Source organism: Bactrocera oleae, chromosome 4, assembly GCF_042242935.1.
Source record: "Bactrocera oleae isolate idBacOlea1 chromosome 4, idBacOlea1, whole genome shotgun sequence".
NCBI classification, from domain to species: Eukaryota; Metazoa; Arthropoda; class Insecta; order Diptera; family Tephritidae; genus Bactrocera; species Bactrocera oleae.
The window spans coordinates 9,346,757-9,358,977 of record NC_091538.1 but is presented as its reverse complement, the minus strand read 5'-3'; the positions used below and the strand labels follow the sequence as shown (position 1 = coordinate 9,358,977).

Sequence of the window (12,221 nt, the reverse complement as noted above, 5' to 3'; positions counted from 1 at the left end):
CATGTTCTTGCAAAAAAAAACTTTTTAATTCAGATTTTTAGATTATTGTTCGAGGCAACGTTACAATCGCCGAACAAATTGTTCCGATCGGACTACTATAGCATATAGCTGCCATACAAACTGACCGATCCAAAATCCAGTTCTTGTATTTAAACTTTTGTATTTGTGACGAGTATGCTAGCATCGGTGCTCACTTCTCAATTCTCAATATTAGAAGAACAACAGGCCACTGTACTTGCAATCGCTGTCAGCTGCTGACTGGATGCGTGCTCTAATCGCTTGTTGGTGCTTTTGTTTTTGTTTATGTGTGTGTTTTGGCTGTACGAGTATTCGTTGGCGGCGTCATCGACGTCGTAGTGGTTGTCGCTACGCTGACGCTGTCAATGGCGCGCTGTAGCTGTCGTTGTCGGTGTCGTAGTCGTCGTCATTGTCGTTGTCGTCGAGGAGCAGAAATCAAAAAGATTTCGAACGCAAACAGATGCAACGTGCCGCTCACAGCAACTGGTCGCACGTTTTCCCTTAGCGCGAATTATACACACTCGACATTCGTCACTCGACAAATTCAGTCGAAGAGACCGAACGAGTGTGCCACGTATTGTTGCCGCCTCGTCGCATTGGTCAAACGGTATTGTACGACGCTGCTAACGCTTAGCCGCATAGTCTCGAAGTAGCGGCCGTTGTATCGGAAGTGTGTTTAACGTGTTTCGTGGATTTCCGTTCTTACGCGACAACATTGGCTTGTGCTGTCACTTCGAAGCTTCGTGAATTTACAAGTCAACTAATTTGCGAGTTTGTGAATAATTTCGAGCAGTGCGTATGCCAAAAAAAAAAGCCGAGAAATTAAAAGTGTGAAAAAGTATTGCACCCATTTGTGTGGTGTTTGTGTGCGCGTATTACATTTTAGGCGCCCCGTCATCAGTGTGTCGGGCAATCTGTGTCACCTACCTAGAAGAGTGACGTTTGACGCACGGTCGTTGAAATTGTTGTCAAAAAAAAAAAAAGCAAGCGCTACAGCGAAATCAATGCGTAAACATTGAGGTACTAAATCACATTAAGTTGCTCATCAAGATGTTAGATCCCTGCGAGCCAAGCAGTTGCCAACGGTGTACCGTTAAAAACGCAATTCATTAGTGCAACTACTTAAATCGTGTTGTCTATGTGTGTGGGTGTACCCTTGTGTGTCCTCGTCGTTAAGCCTCGCTCAATAAAAACAACGCTACAAGGACATAACTTTGTTCGTAGTAGTTCCGGCAGGCGCTTGGTTTGGGGAGTGCACCCAGCAAAGTGTTCTTGTTCATATGTGTAGCTGAACGCTTGTCGTTTATCAGCAGTCACTAAAGTGTACAGTAATATAACTATTAGTGTACCGTTAGTGTTGTTTGTGGGCCGAGTTAGTAATTGTCGGTGTTTCTGCTATTTTATGCGTTTGTTGTGACACAAATGCAATGCGTCGTGCCGCCAATTGCCACAATTGTCATTAACATGTGGCAAGTGTTGCATGTGTGACATCGTAATTGAGGTTAATTAGTTTAAGTTGCGGCAGCCACAGGTGGATGCGTTCTTCATTTGGTTCTATATACATATGTATGTACATAGAACATCGAAGGGTGTATAGAACATCGAAGGGTGTACAGATACATATATGTATATATATCTACATATGAATATATGTATATACACATATATTTATATATATTATATATAGACATATATTGTATATATATATTCGAGTATAATCACATATATACTTACTTATCGTAAATACATATTTACCTATTAATAGCGCTGTTTGTATAGTGAGTTCATTGCGTGGTCCCTTTCGTAGCATTCCTCTACATTAGTTTATTGCTTGTCCTATTTGTATACCCTGAACAGGGTATATTAAGTTTACCCCGAAGTTTGTAGCTTCTAGAAGGAAATATGGTCGATTCTTTACGGTATATGAATATGCTGAGTTGAGTCGATTTACCCTACGTTAGTCTGTATGTACGCAAACTGCCCTTAGTTTTTGAAATATCGAACTGAAATTTTGCACCCGCTTTTTTAACTCCAAGAAGCTATTTATTAATCGGAATCAGAGCGCTATAGCATATAGCTGTCATACAAAATGATCAATCAAAACCAAGTCCTTGTAAGAAAAATTTTTTTTCTTGACAATATATCTTTACGAAATGCGGCACGAATTATTATCCAAGTCAATGCTATAATCTCCGATCAAATTGTTCAGATCGCACTACTATAGCATATAGCTGCCATATGAACTGATCGATCATTATCCAGTCGCTGTATGGAATAATTTTATTTTACTAGATATCTTCACGAAATTTGCCACGGATTTATGTCCACGGTAACGGTACAATCTCCGAACAAATGCTTTAGATCGAACCATTATAGCATAATCGTATAGCTGCCATATCAACAGACCGAACGCAAGCAAGTAAAATATCTCTTTATGCCTTCTTATATTATAAGCAATGCACCTGTGTATGGTATTATAGCTTCGGTGCAGAGGAACTTAGCGTTGTTGTTTTTATTTGTTTTCGTAAACATGTAAATCTACATAAAAGTCTATAGTACATATTTACAAGCGCGCCGCAAACGGTACATGAGTAAGTGTCTCGTTGCAAGTAATTGGGCGCGTAAAATAGTCGCGATCGCTTGTCTACCGGTGAATTCGGGTCTATTTTTATGCTTTTTAATGCGTTTTGTTTTTGGGTTGTTGCTAGTTTTCGCATTTTTGTTGCATGGATTTTACGCAGTTCACAGCACAACGGCAATCTCACATTGAAAACGCGCATTTCATTAATTACACAAACGCACTTGACTAAATGGTATTTCGGTTTAAGATGATGGATTTCAATTTAATTGCACTTAACTGTAAGTGTCTTGAAAAATTATATGCTTCGGCTTATGCATATAAATAACGTTTAGTATAAAAAATATATACTTTTTGCCTAACATCAAATAAATCATATACATGAAAGTCGGTTTTCAGAAGATTATTTGGAGTCGAATTTTTCACCAGCAAAAACATGCGCCATAGACAGTAACAAGAAGCAATTTGTTGGGGCCAGCTCCGAGTTATAAGGTGGCTGCCTAAGAAACTTTAAATCAAGCTTTCGGCGAGTAACTAGCGAAGTGTGTGTCCTCGTTCTGCTCATAGAACACAATTCTCCTGCTAGTGGTCAAAGCGGATCGCTTCTGTGCAATTGATGATCGTATAGTTCCAAATTTAGAGCTCGGCCGTCGGGCAGCAGCTTATAGTTGACGATTCCCTGCTAATTCTACGAAATACAAAGCAAAACCTTCCTGACCTGTTTGGTCAAGCTCGCCTCACTTCAGCACGGACTGTTTTTGGTTGATGTCGTCGTAAGTGACCCACTTTTTATCAACAGTAACCAGCCGCTTCAGAACTGAGTTGATTTTGTTGCTATTCAGCAGCGCTTTGCAGTTGATAATTCGGTTCATATGGCTCTTTTGCATTACCTCGTCCGGCACCCATATATCGAGCTTCGTTTTGTAGCCAGCCTTATTTAAATTACTCTAAATGGTTTATTCTGCAATTTAGCGCTTGGAAAACGAAACAGTGCTTATTTGAAGCTCGAATATTTCTATTATTTTATAGTAGCTGAGACATACTCGTACATATTTATGGTGTTGGTGCATTATTTTGTTCCAAGATCCATGAATTATTTTCGAGCTGACAATCAAAATGAATGAGCTAGCTTTGACACCCTAGCTTTGACATTTCGTCGAGTCGGTACGCTAGTTGCTTTTCTGGGCCCCGCCGTTATTTTAATGAGTCTTTCGTTTTGAAATCATAACGATTTTTCTTTGATTTGTTGACAGTTTTGACCTATGTCACCACTATCGGTTTGGAACAAGTAACGATCATAGTTAAAAGCAGACGGTTCTCATAAGCTATATTGAGCTTTTCCGGAAAAAAACTTCGCTGACATATACCTATACTCATGTTTTCATGCATTTCGTTAACGGCACTTCTTCCTCTTGGCATCTTTTCGGTCGCTTTTGTGAAGCTTTAGTTTTGAACTTTTGAACATTTATCGTATTTTTCGTAAAAATTTTTTTTCGCTTTAACTAAAAATACCCAAATTCTAAATACTTAATGTGCTGCCATTTTGCAAAACCTTCCCTTAAAATAATTAAAGTGAGCTTTGTGGTGGAAAGTTTTATGGAAAAACTAAAAAAATCCAGCATTCAAATTGTATCTTTTCCAACCAGCAATGTTTACTCTGCCATAATTGAAAGTCAGTTGTAATCGTGAAAAGCATTAAATATCCATGTAATTTAGACGTAAAATCCGCAACCTTCCACTCCACACTGCTTAATGCCGGGAAAACATAGCTTTATGCAATAATTCGCATTTAAAACTTTTTCAATAAAAATCTCTCAACTTATCTAATGGCATACAAAAAGTAAAAAAAAAACAAAAAGCTAGACAAAATAGGTAGTAAAAAAAAATTTACTCAAATCGCATCAAAACTGCGTGAAGCACATTACACTGCAACCATTGTTATACACTAACATATATAACAGAAACTAGTAACCAGTAAGCTAATATATTTAGATACATATGTATATGTGTATATATACCCAGTAGCGTAAGCAACGCAGGCTACAGTATCTTTAGAATATGCGTTGAGTTGCTTCGCATTTGATTCTTAAAAATTGCTTAGTGTATTTCTTGCGCCAAACGCTTAAGTCTACGATGACTTATTAAAGTCCAATAAATTTCATATTTGTATTTCGAGTTTATATGATTTTTTGGTATAATTAGTAACAGCAAAAAAATAATTTCTTATTAAGAAATTGAAGCTCGATAGTTGCAGCGCCAATTCGCTAATGTACTCCTATTGTCCGTAAAGTGTAAATGCTTCAATGTTTTGAGCTGAGATCAAACCAATTTCGTAGCTGTTCTTTAACTGTTGCTCAAAGATTCTAATTGCTCGCTTCAAATTTGATAAACAGAACAGTGTTACATTAAATTTTTTGTGGCTTTTACACGTTCTAAGATTTTTGGTTCCAAAGTAAATGTTATGGAGTTGCGCTTTTCACGGAAATTGCGAGATAGTTCTCTATGAAAATGTGATAATGAGTAGTGCATATTTTGTTGTGTGTAATATTAGTTCATTACTAGTGTACTCTATTCAAAATATTTCTTAATGATTTTCTGAATAATTCTACAAATGTTGACTAGCTACAATCGAGCGCTTCTTGTTTACAAATGAACATAACCACAACTTTTAAGCAGCTAAGTACTAATAACATACAGTTAACGTATTGGAAAGTTTAGAAAATGACTTTACGCTTAACGCTGAATTATTGGTTTAAAGATTATAACGCTAAATCTTGTTTATACTCGTTATTAGTTATGGACTTATTAATTAATTTTTTTTAAGATTTTCCAAAAACTCTTCAGTTCATCTATCTACGTATATATACACGAAGTAGGCTCTCAGTTTTTCAGATATCGATCTGAAGTTTTGCACATGTTCTTTTCTCCCCAAATAGCTTCTTATTTGTTAGAATCATGAATATCAGCTAACTATAACATATAGCCACCATACAAACTGATTGATCAAAATGAAGTTCGTGTATGGAAAACTTTTTCATTTGACAAGATATCTTCACGAAATTTGGCAGCGTTTATTATTCAATGCAATGCTACAATTTTCGAAAAAAATTGTTCAGATCGGTGCAATATAGCATATAGCTGCCATACAAACTGGCCGATCAAACACAAATTCTTCTATGAAAACTTTATTATTTGTAGAGATTATTATAGTTTCGGTGCAACCGATGTTAACGGTTTTTCTTGTTTTTAATTCTTGCTGACTGAAGTACTCCTTTCGCTTGTTACTTGCCAAATTATCTTATCTCGCCTACTGTAGAGCATATCAGCTATTCTATAGCATAGAAAGCATGCGGGTTGCCACGCAATGGAACTAGTTGACGACTGGTGATTACTACACGTACGATTACTACAGGTTTTGCTTATCTAGACGCTAATGTGAAAGCACGCTTGTATATATGTATATAACTGTGTTTTAGCAACCATTTGGCAAATAACTTTTTGCGGCGATTTGAAAAGAAAACCCTCAAATTTAACGCATCAGCAACGGCATTGCACCATTAAAAAATTTCGGTAATTTCCATTATCAATTACAGCTGCACATGCACACACGCTCGTGCACCAGTGCAAACATGCGCATGCATACGTATGAGTAGAAAAGTATTTCTATGTGTGTGTATGAATGTGTATTTAGCTTGCGGAAACGCTAAAAGCCAAAAGCGGATACAACTTTTTCACGAATTGGACTTTTTGAAAAAGTTTCTGGCAGCATTGACGCAAAAACGAGCAGCGAGTAGCGTTGCAGCTGTTCTAGGTGCCGGGGCTGCGCCGCGGCGGCGAGACAAAAAAGTGACTGAGTGTTGCAAGTGTGCTGCTAGCGAATGCATGTTCGACGTTTCAATTGTTGGTTTGCGCGGTGGAAGCCAGCCATGAACCCCGTTTTGCCGGGTACATGTGTGACATATATGCATATGCATGCACGTAAGTGTATGTGTGCAGTTGGAAACATGTGTGCGGTTACCAAATTACATCTATTGCAAGCATGCATTGAGCGGTGAACTGGCCGCACATGCCCCAAGGCGCAAAGCATTGCTACACTTGGGGTCGAAGTATGGGCGGACGGGCAGGCAGGTGGCTTCAGCGTTGGGAATTTGCAGGCAGCCATCAACATGCTTGCCTTAGGAGCAAGGAACGTTGGCAAAGGAATCAGAGCAGATGCTGCAAGTATGCTGCAACTGTTGGCTTCGTGTCAGCCATAGTGATGAGTTCAGCTCGAAGGGGTTAAAGGGTTGATGGATTGTGCTGAACAAATAACAGTAATGTACTTAAAATGGTTCTGTTTGTTGATGCTTTGCACTCTACTTATGCCGTTATGCATTTTTCGCAGTCGCGTATTTGAAGCATTTATTTAGTTTGGACTGGAATTTGATACCTCAGTTTACTTTAATTCTAACTAATATGAAACGCTTTATGCATTGTACTATTTTTAAGCTCTCGCAACATCGTTGTTACTGTAGCGTCATATATATCGAAGTGAAAAAGACGATGCGACGTGTGGAATTTCAGATATCTGTCTATTCGTCCGTCCGTACGATAGCTGGCGAATAAAATTTAGATATCTTGTTGATCATGCTGAAGTTCCTTGGCATTAGGTGGAGGCTGGGCGAAATCGGACAATTGCCACGCCCACAAATGCCCTTGAGCGAAAACTTATAAAGTGTTACGCTTAAGACAGCGCGGTCACGCCGCTTAAAAGGTTTAATGTACACATCTCATAAACCTCTACGGTTATAACAACTAAACTATCTAAGATCAAGTCAAGTGTAGTGAAAATGGCTGAAATCCGAAGATAACCACGCCCACCCGGGGTGGTATAAAATTATACATAGAACGTGGTACTTCCCATGTAACACAATTTTAAATTCCATCTGATATTTTTTTTAATTTACAGTGTACTTCGCATTATCGACATATGAACATAATTTCTAAAGTCACAGTTACCTAAAATAATCACCTCAGTGTTTATGTTAAAATTTTTGTCGAAAATATTAGTCAAAATATGAGCGATAATGAAATTTATTTTTTATATATATTTTTTACATATTTTCTTGCTACAGCAATAGTGTCACTACTTTGCCGCCATTTGCCTAACATACAGGTTTTCACACTTTCGGTGAACATTATACCATAGATATCATGAACTTGTTTACATGTCATAGCAGAATAATGTGCATTATTAATTATATTATCGAATTGTGGGTCCCAATATGTTCGATATATTTATTTATGACTTTTTAGCAGCATTTCAAACGTTCACACAAATGCCTTTGACGCTGCCGCTTCTCAGAAACAATTGATAACTTTTTTCTTAGTTTGGCTTAGGTTACATTGGCTGGCTGTCACGTCAATTATAGACTGACAGGTTCTTTGTAATACCAGATGTAGGTTCATTTTTAACACGAGCTAAAGTTTATGTCGAAGTTGGATATCTAATTTTGATACTTTATCCAGTACCTTCAACTGCGAAGTTTCTAGTTATCTAAGCTGAGTTCTAGTAAAGGCCGAATATAAGCAGCGGAGTTGCTTTAGCATCTCTCTCATGCCTACTTTACTGCACTTTCTACATATGTCATCCCTAATAATACCCATACGGTTCGCATTTGATGCCAGTAAGCTGTGAGCTCTGACAAGACCAACAGCCATATTGCAGTCTTTTCGAAATCGTGTGAGTTGTAAGCTGGCGTGTTTTACTTCCGCTCACTTGCATATGATTTTGCCGATCTTGCATGTCGCTAAGACATTGCAACTCATTCTGGTCCGTCTGTCAGCCATTTTGGAAATTTTATTGCGTATCGTTTTTAGCGGGTTACGTATTTCTTAAACTAATTCGGTAGTCTAACGGATCGCATTTATGACAATCTCATTAGCCATTTCGTTTCACGGAATGCCCTTGTGGCCTGAAACACAGTATACACCGCTTTCCGGTAGCCACAATATCTACTGCCTCCCTGCTTCTAAGGATATTCTCTGACGCTATACGTTGTGAGATTATTGCTTTATGTGCCGCCTGGCTATCGATGTATATATTGATAGTCTTTATGTCAATTAATCTCTAATTAATATCCAATATTTGATGGAAAAGTAGTGAATCAACTGCAAGGAAAGCTTTTCAAGTAAAGCTTAATGCACTTAAAATTTTTTGAAGCGTAAAACTCTACGCAGCGTTGCGTTGCCAGATTGAGAGTTTCTATGACAATTAATAGCATTATTTTTTCAACTTTGTTTTTTTGTTCGAAAACATTAATTTTCTAATAGTCCAAGCGCAAGCCATTGCCATCAAGCAATCAAGTATATCGAGTTTACCAAAAGCACTCGTATTGAACTGAAAATAGATTTCGCTCTAAAGTCGACTTAATTAATTCAAATCGAATTTCAAACTAAATTTGCGCGATTTACGAAAGCCACCATTGTTGTACCGCCCACGTACACTGCTGGCTGCCGCTTTCGTTCCAAATTATTGTAGCGCTCACTAAAACTACCCTCCACTTTTCGAGGTTTTTCGAGTTGTGCCAATTAAAACGCAAAAGGGCCAATTAAATATTTCGAGCGCAATTCGTATTCGGACGGCCAATTTGCATGCGAAGCCAATTAGTTAATCTAACAATTCGGGGAATTATCAACAGTCGTACACTTTTTAGAAAAAGACCAAAAAAAAAAAAACAAAAAAGTTCGAAAATGCTGCAAAGCTTAATTTTACAAGGCGCTAAGGCGAAACAAAGGGCATTGTAAAAATGCACTCTGATTTCGCTGACAAGCTGCAATTCATCTGCGACAAAGCGAGATGTTAACAACTGGACAATGTCAGCATTTGACAGCTGTCCAATCAATTGTTGGCAATTAAAAGCGATTGGCAAACGCAAAGACACACACACACACACACACGCACACATATAAAGACACCACTGCGAATGTGTGTCGGTATCGGGTCATCTAATTGTTGGCAAATGCTGGGCTTTGAAATTGGCTTGACTAATCCTGCAGCTAGCTTCACTTTCTATTTGTTGCTGTGTGTAAAACAATTCGGGTCGTACGAGCAGTGCGCCTAAATGCAATTTTACTAATTCACAAAGCGCATAAATTACACTTGCCAACGAAGCGTTGCAACTTATTTGCACTTTCGCACCGAAATTACGAAGGTCGTACACGTTGAAAATGCTGTTGCCAGGCAGCGGAATTAGCTGCACGCCGCCGCTTGCAATGGTGCGCCTGCCGTTGCTGTTGCTCTTTGTTGGTGCGGCATTTGCAGTCCGTTTTGTTGGCGCGGAAATCGCTTCAGCCACGGACGATACGGCTCGTATGTTCGCTAATAGTTTGACGAGGCGCGTGTTTAGCACTGACAGCGGCGGCAATGGCTGTTCTGCACGCAAATTTCAATCGATGGCCAAAGCTATCGATGACGTCGAGGATCTGGTATTGGATGTACCGGTTAATATCGCTTTTGACAATCATCAGAAGAAGAGGTAAGTGTAAGCACAAAAAAGTAAATATAACTTAGAAATGATATATTATATAATATTATGATATTATACAGAATATATACTCGTATGTTGTATGTATATTATTAGCTTGCTGGATATTTAAAATAAATCACTGGAGATGTTACATTCGCTCGGAACATCTTGCACGGCGTGTAATAATTCTGTTCAGCCACGGTTTTTCTACAAATACTTTAGAAAAAGAATCCCATTATTTTTGCATTAAGGTGCAGGTAATTTCAAAATGCCAGTCACATCGCAACCCTCGTGCTTATTAGCAAAAAAAAAAATTGGAACAGACGATTTTCGCAAAGTGCTCTTCAGGGTAATTTTTCATCAGCTTGGTGCCAGGTCCGGACGATAAAGTAGATGCATAAAAACCGCCAAATAAAGCTCCTTGAGCTACTGTCAGGGTTTTGTGCTTAGCTTCGAAGCAATCGAAACAGTGTTTACGTGACTGTCTAACTCGACAGTCTGTGGGCCTTTACTCTTCATACGACCGCGATTGCTTTCAAAGTACAGAGCTACTACAAAATCCTCAAGTTCGCAGCTCCTGGTGAATAGGCAAAGACACGTTGTTCGCAACATACAAGGCACTGATAGGGTCGCTTAGATGTAGTGAAACGCAGACGAAGACGCTTCAGACATGTAAAAATACCACAAACTGAACGATTACAGTGTGCCTCGTGACAACTCCTGTCACTTACATAGCGAGGCTCGCATATGTTTTCTGTACCTTTGACAACCAACCAGCACCTTAACACCCAAGCGAGTACTAGTTAACCGCGCCTTGAGTCCATTGACCGAAGAGATAAAAGTGGCCGGATATACCTTTCACGCCGTAAACAAACAACTATCATACACGCACTAATTGCTCTATGGAGCTCAAACTTCACACGAACATAAAAAAAGTTTGTACCAATCAAGAAAAAAAAAAATTATTTACTCGGTTTGCGTCCGCAGTAAAATGTAAGCGGTCCGGTTCAAATAAGATCTTCAGTGTATATTATCAAATTGTGGCCTACTTTTACTTTCTTCAAATATTTTTCATTTCGCTTGAGTTTTGAACCATATAGTTATGCAATAAATTAAACTTTTTGCCTTTAAATCACACATTTAGCTAGTGTTGCCTCATGTGAACAGCGCAGTGCCCCAATATGTAGTATGTTGTAGTAAAAACTTTCGGTAGTAAAAACTTTTACCGCAACCTGAAACCGAAACTAATAATTTCTGCAATGTGAAACATAAATCGAGCACTTTGCCGCTTATTTTGGCCATTCTTTGTTTTGACACATACAACAACAACATGCTATGCCATATTTAGAAATTCTAGATGCACATGTGAGCACGTAATGCGGATGCATTGCATTGGAAGCAGAAAGTATGGCACTACCTACTTATTTACAGTTACAAATTCTGGCGGTTGTTCCAGCTGTGCCGCCGCGGCTGACATTAGAAGCAATTGTATTTGAAAAATGGTCGAGAAACGTGAGTCAACAAACAGCACAGAAAAAGTGCGACAAGAAGTTAGCAGGGCAAAATTGCAAAAATATAAATTAGAAAGTTGCAGTTGAGGTTATAGTCTAACTTTCATTTCTTATGACTAGATATCTTAGTAGTTTTAACTCTTACTTCTTCTAATAACTTACTGTGCTTAAGTTTTTTGGACTACTTACCGATACAAACACGGTTAGATCGCGAAAAAATAACAGCGCTTGAGGGGAGAAAAACAGAGTCGTTTCCGTTATCGCATAACCGGCTGTTTTGGGTGCTACTTAAGTTTTTCTCGGGGATATCGCTGCACGATCTTTGTTGCTTTGCATAGCCGCTTGTTCGGTTCGTTCCTTCTGGTAGATTTCTCCGCGCCGTATTCTCAAATTCGATACCGACTCCAAACGGTAAATATATTTTAAGCGAAGTTTTTTTTATACCCTATATCGTATATATTGTTTTCTTGTATCCCATATGTATATATGTTAAGTTTGCCACGAAGTTGCCGCCGATATTGGACTACTATAGCATATAGCTGTTCGATCGGAGTAAAGTGGTCAGCCAGGGTGCAAACTCCGCAGAAATGGTTTAGATCGTATCAC

General features: G+C 38.6%; 1 protein-coding gene across 1 annotated transcript in view; it reads left to right on the top strand.

Annotated features, from left to right (window-relative positions):
* The first annotated feature begins 465 nt into the window (after positions 1-465).
* nord overlaps positions 466-12,221 on the top strand; it is a 41,005-nt gene continuing 29,249 nt past the window's right edge. Inside the window, exons 1-2 of the mRNA XM_070108372.1 lie at positions 466-1,038; positions 9,635-10,113. Of these exons, the coding sequence (XP_069964473.1) occupies positions 9,806-10,113 (308 nt within the window). The 5' untranslated portion in view covers positions 466-1,038; positions 9,635-9,805. The remainder of the gene's footprint in view (positions 1,039-9,634; positions 10,114-12,221) is intronic.